Here is a 21,605-nt window from a genome sequence, read left to right as displayed (position 1 = left end):
TGACTTTCCCCTTCAAGATGATAAAGCAAGTCTTTTGTCCCTTCTCTCCAGATAAGCAAATGTTAGGGTGAAAAAGGTCTTTAGAAATGACCAGGGTACATCAAAAGAAGTTAAAGTATTAAGGAAAAACACGGAGAGAGGAGAATATTTCTTCGCTCTGTGAATGCATTTTTTTTACAATTATGTCTGAAGTACAGCTGAGCAGATAGGAACTGGATAAATTTTGTTCAAAATAGATTCATATAATAAAAGGTGATAACATTGTACAGTTTAATACTCACTGTAAATGCAATTTTTCAGTTGCTCAAAATGTCACCAGGGCAGAGTAAATTATAATCTGGTGCTTCCTTCAAATGTGTTGACACAGTTCATTAAATCAGTCATTCTTCATGACAGCTTTTCAATACATTTCTGGAATGTGACTCTCTAAGTCTACTCAGTGGATTACGCACAGGATCATTTATTTGCACGTTCTTCTTATCCATTCAAACCTGAAAGGAGGATTTTAGCCTCTTCTTTTGTTCTGCTCCTTAAATTCCTATATAGTTCATTAGAAGTTAATCACCTGAGTTCTTTCCTTCTCAAAGGTCATATATTACCATTCTTTGTATTTAGTCTCATAATCTTATCTTTGAAGAGATGAACCCATTTAAGTCAATTCACATACCACATAGAAAGGGCTTTACATACTATTGCAGAGAAAACATGAAACCTTATCAAGATGAAGCATCTGATACCTCTCTAAATATCCTTTCCTTGAAATCTTTTCACTGGAACACACCTAGAATAACATTCTGTTTTCCATGGCTAGGATAAATCTGGTGAGGTGCTGTCCTTGAGGGTTTTAGAGGCTTTCACATCCCCAGTGTCTGCGAAAGCAGAGAGCATCGATCATTCCATGGGACTCAATCTATTATATGTGTTTAAAATAATGATGCATGAAGGTAGGAGTTGATCCTTCCAAGTCTACCTCCGCTTTTGTCTTCAGTGACCCTATTTACAAATTCTAACATGCTGTTCCAGACAGTGTACAGAAATAAAACAACTGGCTGATTGAGTGTCAAGGATAACAAGCTGACATTTTTTTCTTCTCCCTTACCCCCAATATATTACTTTTTCACCTGTCATTAGACTTCAATAAATATCATTATTTTTCTGTCCTTTGAGTGATTTAGACTCTCTATGTGTAAGCACCTCTTCACTCTTTGGTATACCTCTGACTCTGTGCTAAGGCCATCATCCCTCATTTTTCAAACACTTATTGAAGTTAAATTATTTTGTTCACACCTGATAATGTACTTCATCTGCAAATCTCATCTTTGATATTTCTTTTTTGTTATATAGAAATGTTCCAGATGTTAAAAAAAAGGCAAGAGAACATTTTTCTTGGATTACTTTTTTTTGGTCTCAAAAAATTAACTTTTTTCTTTGGTATTTTCCCCTCCTTCAGAAACAGAGATAATCACAACATCTTCCACATTTGTGATGCATACTAAGAGAGGGTACTGGTATCATTTCTTCGGCTCCATGTTAGTGAGGTAGGGTAAGATATACATTGTCAGTGCTAGCTAAGAAAATACAATTTTCCCAGCACATATTTATTTAGTGACACTAGAATACTTCTATCTAAGTGTTTGTGTTGAAAGAACTTGCTCTAAATCCTGGATCCTTTGTCTCTCTCCAGATGACTTAATGCTTGCAGAGTCTGTGATACAGCAGGCCTCTGCTAAATCAGAGCACTCTGACTGAAGTGAGTCAAGAACTTCACCAGCAGAGGAGAAAGTATTGACAACCTGGCACAGTAACTCATTTGCCACACAGCCACCTCTATAAAACAACAGTCATCCTCATCTTTGCATAAAAGCTTAAAGGTACTGCTACATTCCTGTAAAGCCTTACTTTGCTTCTTTTTTTGCATCCTAGTTGTCTTTTCCTCCCTATCTTTCTTCCTCTGTCTGGTATATCCCAATCCCAAAGTCCTCTTGTCTTCCAACTGTACGAGTCTAAAGAGGCCCGGCTGTGAGTTGATAGCTCATGGATCTATGAAATACCCCATGTCTTTTGACTGGGCAAGTTGAAAGAGGCCTATGCGAGTTGACAGCTTGTGGATCTAGGAAATACCACCTGTCTTTCCACTGGGCAAGTTGATAGCTCGTGGATCTGGGATGTGACTACATCTTTTCTCTTCCTTGGCCTTATTCTCCTTATCCTCTCCCCTTCTTATAAGGGTCACCACTATAGACATCACAGAATTGAGTTTTGGATGTAAGTTCTGTGACAGATGTTTAAGTAATGGGGTGGAATGTAAAGCCCAACTTTGTTTCTTTCTTTGTCTTAAACATTTATATGAAGGCTGCCCATTTGTGTGTTTGTTTTGTGGTGACAGCAATGAATACTGGAAGTGGTGCAGCAGCAGACCTCCCCAAGGATGGAGCTTGGGATATTGCCGAGTGCCTCGTCTGTGGCACTGGGTTCAACGGAGGGGAGGTGCAGGAGTAAGCACTGCTCTCCCTCGCCTGGCTGAGCTCAAGGTCCAGAGCTGATTGCTACAGGGGAGGTGATGCAGTTAACAATACTCCCCTCCCCAGTCAGGCCTGGACGCAAGCGTGTGGCTCGTGGGCCTGGGGTGGGACAATTCCCTTTCTTAAAAAATTCAGTTTTGGATGCATGGCAGGAAGATAACACAACATGAGTATGCAATGTAATGAATAATGAAAGAAGAAATTTTTCTTTCTCCTCTTCCTTTCTTATCATCTCCTATTTTGTCCTTCTTTACCTGAGCCAGCCTATCTTCATAAACTGTTGTTTTCATTTGTCTGTTGTAATTTTCTTTCTTTCTTTTTGTTTTCATCTTTTTCTTGGAAACGAAAGTAAGTCTGATGAGGACCTGCTGCTGGGAATAATAAATAAAGTATAGGCATATACTCCTGCTGACTTGGGGAAAAACCTTTTCAAAATGTTTAGAGTATTTTATCAGAGATTGGTTGGAATTCCATGGACAAATATTACCGAAAGCTTGATTTTTATTCCCAGCATGTACTGTTTAGCAAATAACACTCTTGTCCAACTTATAGCAAAGATGTTGCAGCTGCAGTTTTCTTTTCTGCCTTTTCTTGTCTTCATGAAAATAAATCATCATCACCACTCTGCGGCAGTAAACCAGAGCAGTAACCATTCTCATCCTTGGCATTTTTTATCATTGTCAAAATAAATATTCACATCTATGCAACTTAAATGTGAAATGATGTCTTCCCTTTTTGGAATTAGCAAATACAAACAACTGCAAGCTGTCACCTGAAAAGAAAACAAACAAAGTGAAATCTATGCAAATAATTCTATAGCCTTCAGAAAGACAGAGCTCCCATCCCTGAAAATTCAGTCTAAACCTTTACAAAGGAGGTTACTGAGATTATGATAAAAATCACCATGATATTCATGTTACTGAGTTGCTGAAGTAGTGTCAGATAACGTCTTAGCTCCTTAAAAGTGCTAAAGGCAGAATTAAAGCAAAAAAATCTAACAATTTGTACCACAGGCTGCCCATTGGAAACATATTAGGAGAATTGTTAGGGTTTCTGCATTTAGATGTAGGTTGCAGATGTAGGTTCTGCATTTAGATGTAGGGTTCTACATTTACTAAAAGAACTGCCCTGAGATCTAAGCATATTGAGAAAGAAAACACCTGGAACGAGGAGCTCTGGCTCCACTAGAAGGACTTCAGGACACCGATGAAATGAAACACACTAAAAGCTCGTCGCTTAGCAGTGAGGACCACAAAGATATTTGAAATAGATCATTGGGGCTAGCCTAAACAAAAGTAGTAAGATCTGAGTAACTAATGTAGAGATAAGGTTGTTCACTGGTCTGAGTATATGATTCATGATACCTGTTGCTGAAAGTGCTTCATGGTCAGATTCTTACACCATTACAGCAAACAGGGTTCCGCAGATCTTCTGTACAAAGACCTGTTTAAATATTCTCCATTGTAAATTCCTTGAGGTAAGGTTTGTTTTGCTTGTATGTCGCTAGACACAAAAGCTGCTTAATCCTGTTTGATGTCACTGAACAATGCTGCAGTAAGGCCATTCAAAATTGATACATGCATATGAATTGCTTCTTACATTCATTAAGACAAATGAAATCAAGTTCCATGATACACTCAGTGAAAGAAAACCTGAAATAATACCTTGAGCTTCTCCATTTTCACACACACAGAAGAAGAAGCCTGAGAACACCATTCAGGCTCTGCTAGTTGTTCAAACAACTTGGCAGAAAAGCAGGACTGGCTGATCTAATAGGCAAGCACCTTATGGATGCAGATGGGCCAAACCAGAGCTCCTTTACCGAAATATCTTGACTCAGTACTGGCAAGAACAAAACGCTGCCATATATATGGCAAGAACAAAGACAGTTTACCAGCTAGTTTTTTTCCCCTATCACAGAGCTGTGACAGGCTGTTGTCTACCAATGCCCAAAGCTGTTCTGAGCTCCTGGTCTGGTCTCTGCAGCTCACAAGCAGCTTCTGTGTTACCGCCATCCCAGGCCTCTGTAACTCATTGGACACCAAGGCCAGGAACATGCCAAGCAGGCACTGTTGGGTTTTGGTCATCCATTGTGCTGTGTTATTCTTTGGTAGAAATGATCCACAAGCCTGCAGGTGCAGCTGGCACAAGCTGCACCAAAGACAGACCCACTAAGCAGGGGTATACCAGGAGCTGGCAAGTGCTGAGGCCTTGCTTAGAAACATTTTTGCCTCTTAGGAATGCAGAGCTCCAGATACTCCACTGACTTCCCTTTGTGAACATTTAGCCCATTTGGAGGAGAAAGCAAAGGCTTCCAGCCCAGCCGAGGGCCAGGAGTGCCACCTGAAGCTGGATGGGCATCACAGACCTGCTGTCTTCAGCAGCTGCTCTGAGTCCCCAACCAAGAAAGCCTAGTGGTGATTGCCACCTGTATTTTACATATCCCGTGCCGTTTATCAGCGGCACAGCAATATTTGTGTGTTAACGGTGCCATTTAGTGAATGTGCGCTTGGTTGCTGGTCTATTGCAGTTCCTCAGTCCTTTGGAGTGTTAGGGCACCCCTCTTGACTTGGCAGCCTGGGGCTTTTTATTCGCACATTTTTCCAGCTAACAAAGGAAAAAAGGGGGAAATCCTCCCCCCCCCCCCCCCCCCCCCCCCCTCCCCGGGGCTACCTTGCCCATTGAATCAGAGAATCACAGAATTATAGAATCACAGAATTATAGAATCACAGAATGGTTTGGGTTGGAATGGACCTTAAAGATCACCCACTTCCAACCCCCACTGCCATGCGCAGGGACATCTCCCACAGGATCAGGTTGCTTAAAGCCATCCTATGGGCTGGAGCACCTCCCATAGGAGGACAGGCTGAGGGAGTTCATCCTGGAGAAGTCTGCGAGGAGACCTTATTGCGACCTTCCAATACCTGCAGGGGCTACAAGAAAGCTGGGGAGGGACTGTTTACAAAGGCTTGTAGCGATAGGACGAGGGGGAACGGCTTTACATTGGAGAAGGGCAGATTTAGACTGACATAAAGAGGAATTTCTTCTCGATGGGGGTGGTGAGGCACTGGCACAGGTTGTCCAGGGAAGCTGCGGCTGCCCCATCCCTGAAGGGGGTTGGATGGAGCCTTGGGCAGCCTGACCCAGTGGGAGGTGTCCCTGCCCACGGCAGGGAGCTTGGAACTGGATGGGCGTTAAGGTTCCTTCCAACCCCAACCATTCCGTGCTGGTCCCGCCTCCGCGGAGGCCCCGGCGCGGTGCCCGCTCCCCGTACCGGCACAGCCGGGCCCGCAGGGGGCGCTCTCTCCGCCCGCGGCCCCGCCCCGCAGTATGGCCGGCTTCGCCGACCTGAACGTGCCGCACGGCCCGGACAAGAAGTCCCTGCAGAGCCTGCTGGAGGCCGCGGCGCACCGTGAGTCGGGGCGGGGGCGGCTCCCCTCTCCCCTCGGCTCGCGGCTTCCTGCGAGCGAGCGGCCGGGCCGAGGGCTGCCCGGGCTGAGGAGCGAGGCGAGCCCGCGGTGTGCCGTGCAGGCCCCGCCTCTGTTTCACTCCGTCTGGCAGCTGGCTTTTTCCAGCGTGAACGCATTTCCACACCCCCCCTCCCGGCTTTTATTATGCTTAAATCTTTTTCCTGCCGAGCGTTTAGGGATGGTTTGGCATTGGCCAGCGTGCCGCCTTGCTCTGGTCCGGGTGGAACGATGCCCTCTGCCAGCATCCCTTCAGATGCTCGTCTTGCTTCTCCTGTAGCCGTGTCTCTCCCCCTCAGCGTCATCTGCAGTTTCAACAACTCCCCAGACCGTCCTTAACCATGTTCCCTAAAGAAATTCATCCGCAAGACCAAACTAAGGCGAAATCTATGGTGGCCCCAATTCCAAGTACTCATGTTCACCAAGTTCTGCCAGTATTGTCAGGACTGGGGGGTGTTCAAAGGCAAACAGAATTGTTTTGTTTTAAGGAACTTTTTGGGTGAATTAACCATGAGAAAAAAATAATGTGAAAGGTAAATATGCACGTGAGTATTAATTTTGAGTCATTTAAGTGATGAGCATTCAACAGGTTGCTGTTTGGATTTGTTCCTGTTACTTCACTGGATGAAATATTCTTACTACGTATTCACTTCTTTCAGTGGGATATTCTGCAGTTGCTCTTAATCATGTCATGGATTTTAAAGAAAAGAAACAGGTAATTTATTTGGTTTTACTCTGTTTTATTTTGTAAACCTACACGTTGTGTCACGCATCCTCAGAGAGCCATATCTGCAGAATGCAAATCTGGACATGAGTAGAAATGTCCGTGTTTGTGACAGATACCCCATTTTATAATTCGGAATAATTGCCTTGGAGTTAACTTTTACTAGAATCATAAAATGATAGAGTCCATACCTCCTCCCCGAGAAATGGCTTTGTTAGCATGGTCAGTTTCTTTTTAGGATTGGAACACAGCTTTTGTTTATATTGTAAATTTAACCCATGACATTCTGATTAACTTTGTTTTGTTCTCTTTTAAGGAAATTGTCAAGCCAGTATCTCCCTCAGAGTTGTTTCCATCTTTGCCTATTGTACAAGTATGTCTAGTTACATTCCATCTATGTATTATTATTCCGAGTTGTGTTTTTACCCTGGTGTATTTGTATATGTGATTGTGTATTACATGCTAATCAAAAAAGATAAATTTGTTCATTGCTTCATTGTTAAAACTCTCAGCGTTGGAGGAGCAATACGCTATTAATTAACTGATAATTGAAATTTATTAATTATCTAATAATTGTTATAGAATTTATTAAATAAATTGTTTCTTGTGGATTTAAAATCTTTTTGTAGTTGAATAATTACAAAGTCATTCTTGGAATTTGTGTTTTGGAAATAACTTACTGATTTTGATGGAACAAGATTTGGATATAATGAACCAAGTCTGTTTTTTAAATTACTGACATACGTTAATTCAGAAACTTTTTTTCCCCCCTTTATTTCTTTCTTCTTTCTATTGTCCCTTCCTCAGAGCAACACAATAAATGGTTCTTTTTAGAGGGAAGATGTAGTATCAGATATATCAATATGAAACAGGGAAGTGTAACAACAGACTTTAGAAAATTAGTGTAGACAAGTATATGAGCAAGCCATCATTTTCTTTATGTAGCAGGCAGGATGAAGGTCATGACAAATTTTTGCTCTGGAACTTCTTAAGTCTTTTGTGTTATTTGTTTTTTTGTAGGGGACATCTAAAAGAATTAAAGTCTTAACCCGGCTGACACTTATTGTTTCTGATCCTTCCCACTGTAATCTCTTGGTAAGTATATTCAGAATATAGATTTTCCAATTTTATTTTGTTTTCTCAATGAATTAATGAGACTTTGGAAATTGCATGGGGGGAGAATGGATTTTATAGGATGCTTGGCAGTGATTTCTGGGATCACATCTTTAGCAAATGTGATCATGAAAAGATGTAGACTTATAAGACTGAATATGACTTCTGTTGGCTTTGTTTTAGTACTTGAAGGTGAACAAAAAAATTCTCATTATTTTGTTTGTAGTCATTGTGCGTAGCTTTGGCATATGCCAAAATTCAAAGTAGTAATTGTGTCCTCCCTTTCTAGAGATCAACATCTGCAAATATAAGGTTATATGACATCATAGCAGTATTTCCAAAGACTGAGAAACTGTTCCATGTAAGTACAGTCATCTGATTGGCAATGCCCATCCAATAACTTTTGGTGCCTTTGGTAGTTTGAGTACTCCTAAGTAGCTGTTTTGACACATTAAAGTGATATTCTTCCGTTTTGTTTTTCTAAATTACTTACCCTCCTTTTTGAAAACTTGTCCAAGTAAACTACAAAGCAAGAAGCTGAACTTTAAAGAATCTTTCAGCAGAAAACTTCAAGCATAAATTATAACAGTTGCAGCTTAATGAAACTTACTACCGACAACTTTTATTTCCAATGCAAGATTTTAGGAGTCTTGGGTGATGTGAGAGAGGCAAATACTTTTTAGAGGCAAATACTTTTTACAGGCAAATACATAAAATACTTTTGAGGGCCACTCTCCACCTCTTTCTTTTGGTCTCTGGTGGTGATATAAAATCTCACTTTTCATGTGATCAGTTTATCATGCATTTAAACAATCACCTGAAGCCAGGTAATCGACAGGGGCACACTGTCTTGTTTTGAGGGAAGGGGCACGTGCTCTCATTTAAGGGTGGGTATTCTTTGTTTTCAGTCATATTGTGAGTTTTGCCGTGGCTGGATGTACAGCTGCTGCAGTGTTTAAGCTGGCATAAACAGTCACTCTCTTCTGCAGGTCCTTGTGTGGCCTGCTGGTGAAGCTGCTTGCATAGCTGCATGGCAGTTGGGTTTGCAGAACATACTTTTGGCTACAAAGTTACCGGAGTTTTTTGCCAAGTTATTTTGCAGGCAGAGATGTGCTCTAATTTTAGCATGGCTCAAAACCTCTTGTTGCGAGCCAGGGTAGGTTTTCTGTGACTGAGTGTGGCAGTGATATGTACTGAAAGATATGCTCATATTCTCTGAGTAATTTATATCCTCAAGGGTATGAGGAAGCTGTGTTTGCCAAGATAACCGTAGAACTCCTTTAAGTCTCCCAATGGGATTGTTTTGGGCTGCAACAGGAATGCCCACTCCATGCCAGCAATAAGGCCTGTGCCTGTTGCTTTTCAAAAATTTTGCTTTTTAGGAACTCTGTTTTAATCGTATCAGTTAGTTCTGCCTGTTGTTTTTAAGCAATTAGCAGATCACCAATATCATAAAAAAATGTTAGTATAAGTCTGAGGATGTAGCGCAAAGCCAAATTTCAATGTTTATTCCTAAAATATTTGCCAAAGGCTATCCAAGCAGTGGTGAATTTATTTATTGTTGTCTGGAGTTTCCCAGCAGATGGAGCTCTTGCCTGCCGTGTGGCCAGGTGAGCACCCGGCTCTGCAACTGCTGCATGTCATTTTCTGTGTGAAGTTATTGCCCTTCAGATCTTTTCAACAGGCAGGATAACCTTAACTTGCCTGTGCATGTGGCTTGTCCAGGAGCCAAAGCTGGACTGAACACTGGAGCATTTGGTGAAATCTCCTTTCCAACTTCCTGTGCAGTGCAGGAATTCCTAATTATGGGGAAGTGTGACTCTTAATTTGGTTTTTCTTGGTGGTGTTTTCTGAAATGCTCTTGTTACTGAAATCTTGGTATTTGAGCCATTCCCTTTCTCACTGGCTTTATTTGCAAAATGGAAAAGAGTTTTCCACTGTTTCTGGAGCTGGTTAGGAAGGCTTATTTTCTCATCATGTAGACGAACTTTTGTGTGTCTGATATATATTCTTGCTTCCCTTAATTTTCAACTTTCTTCCTGAATTTCCTATGGCCTCACTGATGTCTTTCTAGAAAATGATTTAGAGCTGTTTTCTTGGTGCATGTTCCTATAAATCACCTGTGCCTAGATGACAGTTTGTATTCTACGTAAGAAAAGGATTAAAACTGGCTACAGTAGAACTAAATTTAAATTTTAGACTTCCGCAAGTCTAATTTGATGCGGTGAATTCCAAACATGTCCCGTCCAACAGAGGTGATACAAGTAGGGCATGAAGATAAAGTTTAGTCTGGATGGCCTGGTAGAGATGTTTTAACATCAAAAACCTTGTGGTTTGCTGGATCTTTGAATTTCTTGCATGTGTACTGTGGGTCTCTTGTCTAGGAGGGAGTGCTGTTAACAGCTTGGAAACATTCTTAAAGCTGGGCCTCTGCTCTCATCTCCATCCAAATTTTGTGTGAACAAACTGATAGAAGAGTAGTTTGCAAAGCGATAGCCTGCCTTGCATTAGAGCAGAGTGCAGCTACCCCACAGCGCTGAGGCTCTCTGCAACCCTCATCAGTTTCGTGCTGGTGTGAGGAGGGATGAATGGTTGGCGCCTGTCCCAGGTGTATTTGGAGCAGTTGCAGGCAGGTTTCTGAAAGCAGAGTTCCCCCACACATACAAAGTTCCTTTTCAACATCTTCAGTCCCTTTTATCTTCTTTGTTGCAGTGCTACTTACAGAGATTAATCTGGCCCTGTGTAATCACAGCCTAGACATATGTAATTCCTGCATATTTTGTGTATGTGAGGTTATATGTAAATCAAGGCTCCCTTTTATGTGCATTTAATTTTCTCTGTACGTCAGTGTGGAGATTGTCAACTCTTTGTTCATTCCTTCCCTGTTTTAATACAGGCTCTACATTGTGGTGTGATTTCAAAGCTAAGCTTTTAAACTGTGACCTCCAGTACCATCTTAACACTTTTCCAGAGATCTGGCTTTCAGGAAGGGCAGCATGTTCCCTGCCCGGCCAGGAAAGTATGCTCCCGTGGATTGGCTTCCAATACTGGGCGTGGGACATCACCAGTCACTGTCTAGCATTCTGCTTCTGTTTCAGTCTTTTGGTTGCTTCTCATAAAAATATTTACTCCATGAAACAAACAATTGCTACACTGGAATTAGAGTGATGGGGTAAAGGGCACTTTATGGGCCGTTCCTTTTGTAAACAGGGGTTGTCTTTCATTAGCTGTGAGTTCTTTTGCCTAAAGCCAGCATTGCTTCTGCATGTCCTTTGTTGGAGAAGAACAAATCAGTAAATCTTGCCTTTGGGTTGGTCGTTATTGTATCAGAAAAGTAGTTCCGTAGCTGAGAGACAACTTGGATTTTAAGCCCAAAATTCTCAAGCTGTGCACCTGCCACCTGCTGCTTTATTGGCATACCTGCAAGGCATATTACCTCTTCATTTTAAAACTGAACTCACCCTGAAGAGACATTTCTTACTTTAAGAAGTGAAGGAAAATATCAGTGCACCTAAAGTTGGTTACAAATTTTTTGGCTTTTCTAATAATCTGTTTCTATTTCTTTGCTGTAGATCGCTTGCACAACTCTAGATGTGGATTTGGTATGCATAAATGTAACAGAAAAGCTGCCATTCTACTTCCGAAGACCTCCTGTGAATATGGTAAATTATATCTATACTGTTCGCTTGCTGTTAAATTCTGTATTTAATGTCAGACTGAGATGCATTCCCTGCTATTTCCCTCCCACCATCCCCATCCAACTGATTCTTCTATTTTCTTGCATGATGTATAGTGTTGTTTCAGATGCCCTTCACTTCAAGGCCTCCACTGCGGCATTTAAAGAACATACATCACTATGTATTCTCTTTCTCCTCCTTGTCCCCCACTTCAGAAGGCAGAAGTGGTGTTCACAAGGAATAGAAAGAGAGCCTTAAGGCCACTGCTATGCAAAGTAGTGAAATGTGGTGTGATTGCTGACTAAGCTGCCTCCCAAACCAGAGGTGGTACAGCTGTGTCAAATAGATAAACAGCTCTGTGGTATAAAAGACAGGAGAATGTGAATGACAGTGTTAATTGGGGAGAATCTTATCATGCCATTTATTTGGACAACTGTATTGAATCCATACTTAGACAATGGAATGTCGGGGCAAAGGAACCAAGTGTGGAATTGCTAAATATCTGCTGTGGTACACAAGATGGCTATCAGCATGGATAAAGTATTTTGTTAATACAGTTCTGCCTGCTCTTGGTGGTTTGCTAGAGAGCTTGATCTGAACATGCTTTTAGGTGAACTAGTTTTATCCTCTGAGTATATGTCAAGGTTCGTTCCACTTAGGCATTCTTGAATGATGTAGTCCTTTTTTTGCTTAAAAAATTAAATCTGAAGTTGGCTAGAAATCCTCCTTACTCTTCTACAGAAAGTTTGACCTATAATGAAAATTAAATATTAACTGGAATTAATCCTGAAACAGAACAGAAGTAATACATTGAAATTTACTAAACACTGGGATTTTCAACATTTTATATGACATTGTTATTCCAAATGGAATATTGTTCGAAAGTTCCAGAGCTAAAATTCCACCAGCTGACCCAGGCAAGGAGCTGGATGGCTCTTGGAGCCCTGTGTTTGGAGGCATTTTCCTTTCAAGCTACTCCTCAAATTCCACGCTCCCATTTTCAAGGCAGTCTGTCTATCAGACTGGTTTTGTCTCCTCAGCCAGTCAGTTTTGATTGTTGTGATGCCAGACAGACAGATTGGCAGGCAGCTGAAGTAGTGGGGATGAGGTTAAAAATCTGCTTGTCTGGAAGTTTGTGTGTTGCCATTACCTGTTTTGGTTTTGATAAATTCGGGCTTCTCTTCTTGTTTGCAGATGTTGGACCAGCTCTGTGTAAAATATTTGATGTGTACGTAGGTTCTGTTGTGCTTGCATTCAGAGGTCGTGCATGGATGGGGGCTGGATTAATTCCATATGTATTCTGTTACTGAACCCCCTTACAGTATCAACATTGCAGCATTTTTTTAATAATATAAGTATGAAGCATAGAATAACATTTGAGGCAAATGTAGTATAGGCCAGGGAACTAGGAACTCTTAGGTTTGGATTGTGTCGTTATCACTAGCTCACTGTGTCCTGTAGCAAGTTGTTTAACTTGTATTTTGAAAACTAACAATATTAGGCTTTTGGTGAGGTATTATAAGAGATAGCACGGGACTTTAAAGCAGCTGAAAATATGAGTATTACTATTTAGAATTTCTTCTGTGACTCACTGCCATTTAACATTGTCACAAATACCAAGTATGCTGTGAGACAGGAGAGAAAGGACCTCATTGCCACTTTTATGCAAGGACAAATTCTCCATCTGCAAGGTGTGGGGGTACTGAGGGAAGCCTCCTTACAGCACAGTGTGGGGCTAGAGGAGGAGGGTCCTCAAAATTTCAGGACTTGTTTATGACCAGAAGACGTGACCTGTCTTCTCAACTCTGTGATAGAGTAAAGCCAGTTGCAAGTAATAAGTGGTTGGTATTTGTTTGTTATGTTAAAGCTCATATATCAGTCATCCCAAGATTCAAGTACACATATCTGGTGTACAGTGAAACATATCTGCCTTACCCCTGTCCCCATGATATGCTGTGCTCTTCCTGCAAAAATTCTGTCCTAATTTTTTCACATGTAACACAGTAAAACTGAGAATAAGCTGCATCAATAATAGACAACAGTTGGTAGATTGTTACGCTTCTCTCCTTTTGATTTTTGATCTCGCTTTTTCATGTGAAGGCAATAGATCGAGGCATTTACTTTGAACTTCTTTACACGCCTGCCATCAAAGACTCCACAATGAGAAGATACACAATTTCAAATGCAATCAGCCTTATGCAGATCTGCAAAGGAAAGGTAAGCTCTCAAAGTGAAAGCAAACTAATTAATTTGGTTCAAATTCTTCTGGAGTTGTACAGACTGAGCCATTTTAAATGAGTTTGATGCTGGGATTTCTGAAGCTTTGACTGCATCTGCGTGCGTATACAAGGACACAATTATTCTAACTCTAGGTACTTCCAGCCATGCACCACTGCATGCCGCCTTCTTAAGCTGTCAAACTACTAGATTCTTTTCTCAGAACAATGTATGTTATTATTGTATGCACTACCCAAAAGAAAAAGACAAGAAGAAGTTTGCAGTAGAACTGAAATCTATGTATCACTTTAAAATCCCCCATTTGATATTTCTGATAGACCAAAAGCTTTTTTTTTTTTTTTTTAAAGTATACATTGGGTATGGAGAGTAGAAAATAATAAGAAAGAAACAGAAATGTTATTTTGTTAAATGGTTAGTAAATTCCCAGTGTACAAACCAGACCCAACAGCTAGCTGGCTATCAGCCAGAGCTTTGCTGCAGTCAGATCAACTGTATTCTTTCCTGCTACTGAAACCCAAGGAAGAAGCAACGGTTGCAGCTTATATGTCTGTAATCCATTGCTTTCATACCTTACCTCCTCTCAGACTACCAAGCTAAACTGCTTGTCATGCTGGGTCCTCTCAGGCCATGTTTTTTTTTAACTGGGAAGCGTATCATAATACATATTCAAGTTAAAAGAGATTGTAGCTCCCACCACCTTTATTGGAAATGACCTTTCCCACACTTAGCTAGTCCAGAGAAGCCAAAATTGGCATTACCCTGCAAATCTTGTCTCAAGTGGGATATAGAACTTGGGAGGCCAATTAAAAAAGCACTACCTCAGTTCATCTCGGGCATGGCAGCATATTTTATAGGACAGCAGAGTGGGTCAAACAGATTAATTCCCTTACCACTGCAGAATAAAACATTTACACAGTCTTTCCTGAGAAGTCCAGCTCTGGGAGTTAATTGCACAAAATACTGACTTGCAGATGAGGTACATAGACACAGAATCCCTTTCCTTTGGGATTCTTTTTTGCCAGTGCTGCTTTTTCCTCTGTGCGGTTAAAGATGTGCTTCTCAACACAGTTTTTGATTTGGAGAGCACCAGTTGAGCTGGTGTCACAAACAGAGCAAGTGGAATGTTCACATGCACAGTTTATGCACAGTGCCCTTTCTTTCTGCATCTGTTGATCTAGTGCATCATCTGTTGCCAGAAGGTAAATCACTGGGAGCTGGGCATGACAAATTGTTGTTAGGCCCTGGGAGAGCTGGGAGATGACTGCTAGCTTGTCTTTGGTTTTCCGCCTTGAGGCTCTGTATCTGGTGGCCCAGCAGAGATGGTTATTAGACCTTACTTGGCAGTTTGTCTCCATCAGTTATGTAAAGGCCTTTTTTTAAGAAGATTTGGGATGGCTCGTCCATAGGCTGTTTGTATTGGCACCTGGCATGCAGCTCTTGCTCTCTGTAACTTACAGTTGCTGAACTTGTAGCGGATTTTGGATTCTTTTGTTCCTCCTCTGTTGTAGTAGCACAGACAAACTTCCAGAAATTTGCTCATATCCTCAGAGCTGGCATCGAGCAAATCCTTAAAACATGTTAAAATGTGCAGGAAATGAGGGAGGGACTCGTCTGCCTTGTCAGACAGAAGGTGTGCATAGCTACAGTCCCTCACCTCCCGTGTTTTGGTAACCAGGTGTGGGTACTGTGCCTAGAGCAGTGTACCAAACAGCTGCTGTCTCCTTTAGCTGGGGAGATAACATTCTGCCTTTGAGTTTTTCCCTTTAGCCTTTGCCTTGGATTGCCTTTGCCTGCCTCTCCTTCACCCACTAGCAGTGCTTTTTGTGTCTGCTTTTGTCTCCCTCTCCCGTTTTACCCATCCTCTAACCGAAAGCCAGTTGCCTTTGAAGCAGACGCAGCACAGCAGTGAACCACAGTCCCGCACTTTCAAGATGGCTCGCACAGCTGCTCAGGGAGCTTCTCTGAGCCTGGGAGACAGGTGTTGGTTGCTACAGCTCACTAGCAGGGGACTTGAATTTTCCCAGCAAACTCTTGCAGTCAGCACCACTGAAACGCAAAAGGACCCTTGGGATCCATAGTGCAGACATTTTAAAGGTGAACTACATGGAAAGAAATGTCCTAAGCTCCATCATGATGTGTGCTGTGAAGTCAATTTGATGTATGTATTGCTTCTGCTTCTGGCTTTCCTTATACTAAGGCAGACTTGTCTGTCCCATTTTTTTCTCCTCAGCACATGAGGAAACCTTGGGCACAGTGTGAACATGCAGTCATTTCCATGCAAATAGCTCTTTATGGATTGAGATGTAGCTGCGCACAGAGGATTTTCCTGCAGTGTCTGCCTTGGTGGTTGTGCTGGGGAGGTGGCAGGACAAACAAAACAGTGTGGGGAAGGGATCAAAAGCCCCATCTTGTAACTGGAGGTGGTGTGATGTGTTGGTGATACTGACGTCAGAAAGGGAAAGTCTTTTACCGCCTCAGTACAGTTCTCATTCCCACCCACTCAAGCAGGAATTCCCAAAGCCTTTTATTCACCGTAATAAAAGACGCAAAGAATGTTTTGCTGCTGCTGCAGTTTCCACCTGTGCAAAATAATCTTCCCCTGGGGGAGCATCCTTGGAGGTTTAACATCAGAAGAGCACTGGCAGCTGAGCTGTGCTTTGTGGCAGCCCCTCGAGCAGTCATGTACCTGTTCTGTAGAAGGCCTTTGGGAAAGAAGGGAAAAGTTTGTCTCTCTGCTTGTTGTTTTTTCATGGGGGTGCCAGTGTTGAGGGAGGTGAGTGTATGGCATGAATTAGCAGCCACTGCCTACCTGCAGACAGATTTCTTCAGCTGATGAGAGTTTGATTAAGGCCAAGATGAATACTGAGGCTAGGATTGAATTGTACTGTAACACGGAGAGCAGGTTGAATATTCTAGAGCACCGAACTGTCTAAAGACACTGTGTGCTGCTCTTGGGGGATCCTGGACCCCTCTTCTAAGTCCATTTCTGTTACTGTAAAGGGGGCAGTTCTTAACACAGTGTGTGCAACTCTGCGTTTCTTATTTACCCATAAGGTCCCTTTAAAGTCTTGCTTAATGCCATCACTGACATTTATAATGCTTAACCTATCCCTCTAAAAGGTGCAATGCTTATTCAACTTGCTTCTCCCTGTGAGAGGTTTGTAACTGCAAGGGGGGAACTTGTCCCTGTGCCCCTCTCTCTGTAGGGGACAGAGAGATAATCTGGGTTTATTCATGCCCTCAAATTAAGATCCACACCATGCTAGCGTTCATTTCATCTGAGGACATCAAATACTCTGATAGTTGATTGGACTCTGAACCTGAACTTAGCTGATGCTCATGAAGTCTTTGCTGCTTGCTGTTTTTTTTCATTCCTTGATGCTGTCTGACAGATGAGCGTTTGTTCTCTTTTGTTTTCCAGAACATTGTTATATCTAGTGCAGCTGAAAGGGTAAGTCCCAGATTTTTGTTGAAGTCAGAACAATTTGAGGATTTATCTGTGGCTGAAAACACAGCTTTAATTATATATTAAGCATATAAAAACTGTAACTTTTAAATATGATAGTCATCTTGTGGGGTTTTGTTAATCAATCTATTTTACCAAAGAACTGTATTGTGGGGTCTGTGGTCTTTTTGTTGCTTGCTGGCTTGGGATTTTCTTTGCTGCTGTGGTATTTTCCATGACAGTTTTCTCTCAGATGGGGACTCTGTTTTCTGAAATAATAGTATTTACTTGATTTCCTAGTGCATCTTCAGCAGCTTGCTATTATGTAACATTGAATCTTGCCTTCCTGGCAGCCCTATCCTGCCTGCTCACACTCAGCCTGTGAGAGAGTACGCGCACATATCCAACCTTCTTTGTTTTGTTTTAGCCTCTAGAGCTACGAGGTCCTTACGATGTGGCTAATCTGTATCCTTTTTCTACCTTTTTCTAACAGCAGTTGACAGTAAGGTAAATGTTCACAGTGGTTTTGAAATATTACCACCCTTTACTTTCTTTGAACTTCACACAGCAATGCTTGTTGATTACCAGTTCAATGAGTCAGGGTTCTGAGTGGGCATGGTAGGACAAGTAGTCACTGTAAATAGTAATGTCTGTGTTCAGCCTCAGGTGTGTTTAGTTGTGATATGCATTGATATTGTGTGAGTGTAAGTTGAAAAAGGGATAAAAAGCTATAGACACTATGAATCAAACCAGAGATTATTAGCTTTCATAACAAGTTGTCACATCTTTTATAGAAGAAGCTATAAAATCATATGTACATTAAGAAAGAAAGAATTCCTATCTGAGTGCTGGTTACTTCTGTTCTGAGTTTTCTTGTCCTTAGTTACATATGTGCTGTTAAATAAGTGGTGGTGTTCTAGAAACCAAGGAGAGTGTCTTTTCTCCATTCCTTTAGGAATTCAGATGAATTTTTACTACTTCCACCACCACCTCCAACTGCATTTCTGGACTATCCCTTGAAGGGAGGATTGTGCTCTGAATTGCGAGGATTGTGTGGGAGAGTGTGTGGCCTGGAAGCATTCTATGTGCAACAGTTCCTTCCTTCTTAAAAAAAAAAAAAAAGCAGTTGTGCTGAACCCAAATTAACATACCTAATCTGGTGTCTTCCTTGCTCAAGGTGGCAGGGAACTTTTCAGCATAATGCTTTTTTATCAGACTCTGCCCTTTCCCTCAAACTGAAATTTTTAATGCAGTCATTTTTTACTTGATTATGTATGTAAAAATGTTCCTGGTTGACAGATTTTTATTTTCAAAAGTACGTCTTCTTGTATTGAAAAAAGCAATGTTGCCAGGAGCTTTCCAGCAGGAGAATTGGGTGCTGCAGTTCCCTGCCTTTGGGTAACCTTATGCAAAATGTCACTTTGAGTTACAGCTTTGCTAATTCCCAGATAAGCAACCCTATCATGCAGGCAGACTTCCCTATTCTGTTTGTTCCTTTCTGTGCATTTCCATCCTGAGCAAAGGTGACAGAGGTTTGCTGTTCGGCTTGTCTGAAGGTGAAGCCAAGGCAGCTGTGTCTACCAACTGCAGAGCCACTGTGCTCCATGGAGGTAAGTGAAAAGCACATGCAAGTTCAACTAAGTAACACTTGAATTTGTCAAACTAAGTTCGTAATAGTTCTAGTTTTGGGCCCCCCACTACAAGAAAGACATTGAAGTCCTGGAGCGTGTCCAGAGAAGAGCAGTGAAGCTGGTGAAGGGGCTGGAGAACAAGTCAATTGAGGTTATTTAGCCCAGAGAAGAGGAGAGTGAGGGGAAACGTTATCACTGTCTATGACTACCTGAAAGGAGGTTGTAGAGAGATGTGCGTTGGTCTCTTCTCCCAAGTGATGGGTGATAGGATGAGAGGGACTGGCCTTAAGCTGCTCTAGGAGAGGTTCAGATTGGACGTTAGGAAAAATTTCTTCACTGAAAGGATTATCAAGCACTGGAACAGGCCGCCCATGGAGGCGATTGAGTCACCATTCCTGGAGGTATTTAAAAGACAGGTAGATTAAGCGCTTAGGGATATAGTTTAGTAGTGGACAGGTATGGTTGAACTTGATGATCTCAAAGGTCTTTTCCAGCCAAGGGATTCTATTACATGAAGAAAGCTGGGATGCATGTGCCATGTCCTTTTCTGATGCTTCGTTATATAATCTATTTCTGACTTGCTCCTCAGTGTGGACCATTTCAAATGATGCAAAATCAAATACCCTGAGTTCTTGATGCTTAGAAAAAAATATTTCATGGAGTGTATGATGGCTTGAAGTGTTTTGGTGAAACAAAACTTGCTTCCTTATGCTGTCAGCAGAGGAAGCTTACAGTAGCTCTTTTCTATTTGTCCATTTTTAATATTAAAAAAGTGGAAATTTAGATTGTGGCCCACTGCACTGAAAGTCAAAAGGTGTCCAGTTGTTTGTTGTGCCCTGATGTCAGTGCAGCAAAAAGATGCCACAGTTTGTGTTGCAGCAATCAAATTAGAGCCCTGCTTTCTACTGTAGCACTGATTTCTGCATCTCTGCACTCCTTTTCACATGCTTATCTATTGGTTCTTAGTGTTTCTTGATTTTTTGTTGTTTATTCTGATGGCAGTTCAACTTTGTGACTGAGTAGTTGCATCTAGCAATTAATTTGTGCCTCTGCCAAAGTTTATTGGGTAGGTGTGATTTCTAGTCACCTTCCCAACAACTTGAGTTGCTTTAAGTTTCAAGTGCGCAGCAGGATTTGTTTTGCATCTCATGTTTCAGTAGAGGCGGGGCTTTTACCCACTGCAGTTCACAGCGGGCAGCTTTGATCTCTTGGAGAGGGCATTTCTGTGAATGGGAGTCCTCCTATAGCCTGCTACCCATCTACGCAGAGCCAGTGTGTTGGAAGAATTTTTGCCAAGTTTATATGGAATTTCTCAAGACCATCATCTGTCTGACCTGTGAAATTAAATAGCAGGTGTCATTATCCTGTCACCCAAAGAATACTAACCCAGAATAAGTCAATCTGTTTTGGCCGGGTTCTTGCAGAGCCTCGTTGGTAACAGAGTATTTGTAGGGAAACTGCTCTGTATTGAATTTTTCAGAGAAGCCTCCCATCAGTAGTTCTGAAATCAGACTGTGCTTACTAGAGTGTTTGGAAAATATATGAGCAGTTTGATAACATCACACAGTAGTATTTTATGGTAATTATGAGGGTTCTGTAAATAAAATATTCTTGAATACCATAAAGCCACTTACTTGGTATGTATACGGGAGCCATTGCACATATATCTGTGCCAGCATAGTCTTTTTAAGAATCCTAGGATACATGAATGTATTTGTTATATTTTTTTTTTAAACGTAATGTTTTGCTCAGAAATGCAGGAATGCTTTTTGACAACATTTCAAAAATGTGTCCTTTGACTGTTGAACTGCTTAAACCTGGTTTCCTATGTTTTTGTTTGTCTACATCCTCATTTTCGCTTGTGTTTGCTGTAAATCTACACCCACTATCATAGTTCCCCCTTTGGTCTCCCGACTCCATAAAGGAGTGTATCCTCAGCTCCTGCCAATGCAGGTTGCTTACCTGCTGTCTGTGCTTACTTGACTGGCTGTTAAACGTGTTGAATTGTGCTTTGGGGCATAGACACCTGCAATGAGTATACCTTAAATGCATTAGTGTCATTTTGTTTGAGGTACTACAGCTTCTGATTGTGTATTCTAGAAACTCGGAAGAGTGCCTGTGGGGTAGTGTACACAGTGAAGAAGCCTCGCAAGGTTGAGGAGGAAGAAACAACACTGCCAGCTTGCAAGAAAGCCAAGACTTAAGCTTGAGGACTGAACCCACTGTCAACAGGAGCCTCCATCCCATCTTTACCTAATGTTGAGTCTTCCACCATGCTCCAGCCACCCCAGTTCATCTCTTAATACTTTATATAGCTGGAGAAGAATTATTCTTCTGGTGTTCAAGTGAGGAAAGCTGTGGCAATGAGGCTGCTGAATGGTAGTTTACCGCATCTGAAATGTCTGCTGCTGGGCTTCTGGCCAAGATCAGGAGATAACCTCTCTACCCTGTCTTAGGTCTTCTGGTGTTAGTGCAAACTCAACACAACGTTTCTAACGTATGGAAATTTTGTTGTACAAGTGCATTCCTTTTTTATTAAAAATATTTCTATGAATGCCTGTCTTCACAGTCTAGCTCTTATGGTATCTAAAGTTTTAAACACATCTCCATATTAAACCTTACAACCACATGCAGGTAGGTGAAGTTTACCTTCAGTGGCATATGAAGAATAGTAGTGCAGTAAAGAAAATAAATCTGCTTCACACTCTGCTTTGTGATCAATGGCTGTAAAGAAGATCCCAGCATCTGTTATATGCTAGGAGATATCTTGGACTTGTGTTACAGTAGG

General features: G+C 41.7%; 1 protein-coding gene across 3 annotated transcripts; it reads left to right on the top strand.

The window, feature by feature from the left end:
- Nucleotides 1-5,721: 5,721 nt before the first annotated feature.
- RPP30 (ribonuclease P/MRP subunit p30) lies at nt 5,722-21,371 on the top strand. 3 transcript variants are annotated; one of them, XM_054071607.1, is made up of 11 exons: nt 5,797-5,934; nt 6,649-6,704; nt 7,030-7,086; nt 7,734-7,808; nt 8,116-8,187; nt 11,399-11,488; nt 13,604-13,720; nt 17,163-17,192; nt 17,614-17,651; nt 18,717-18,796; nt 20,918-21,371. In XM_054071607.1, the coding sequence occupies exons 1-11, from the start codon at nt 5,853-5,855 to the stop codon at nt 21,019-21,021; spliced, it is 801 nt and encodes a 266-aa protein (XP_053927582.1). In that variant the 5' UTR covers nt 5,797-5,852; the 3' UTR covers nt 21,022-21,371. The 3 variants fall into 3 exon arrangements, with proteins under 3 accessions (XP_053927583.1, XP_053927582.1, XP_053927584.1); XM_054071609.1 differs by lacking the exon at nt 5,797-5,934 and adding an exon at nt 5,977-6,522; XM_054071608.1 differs by lacking the exon at nt 8,116-8,187 and having other exon boundaries at nt 5,722-5,934.
- The last annotated feature ends 234 nt before the right edge of the window (nt 21,372-21,605 follow it).

The sequence above is a fragment of the Cuculus canorus genome, chromosome 7, assembly GCF_017976375.1.
Source record: "Cuculus canorus isolate bCucCan1 chromosome 7, bCucCan1.pri, whole genome shotgun sequence".
NCBI lineage: Eukaryota > Metazoa > Chordata > Aves > Cuculiformes > Cuculidae > Cuculus > Cuculus canorus.
This window is presented reverse-complemented; position numbering and strand designations above follow the sequence as displayed.

Excerpts from the sequence above, each read along its gene's own strand:
- RPP30 (XM_054071607.1), top strand. The coding sequence starts at position 5,853 with ATGGCCGGCTTCGCCGACCTGAACGTGCCGCACGGCCCGGACAAGAAG. Across the intron at positions 5,935-6,648 it reads GCTGGAGGCCGCGGCGCACC|TGGGATATTCTGCAGTTGCT; the intron begins GTGAGTCGGGGC and ends CACTTCTTTCAG. Across the intron at positions 7,087-7,733 it reads CATCTTTGCCTATTGTACAA|GGGACATCTAAAAGAATTAA; the intron begins GTATGTCTAGTT and ends GTTTTTTTGTAG.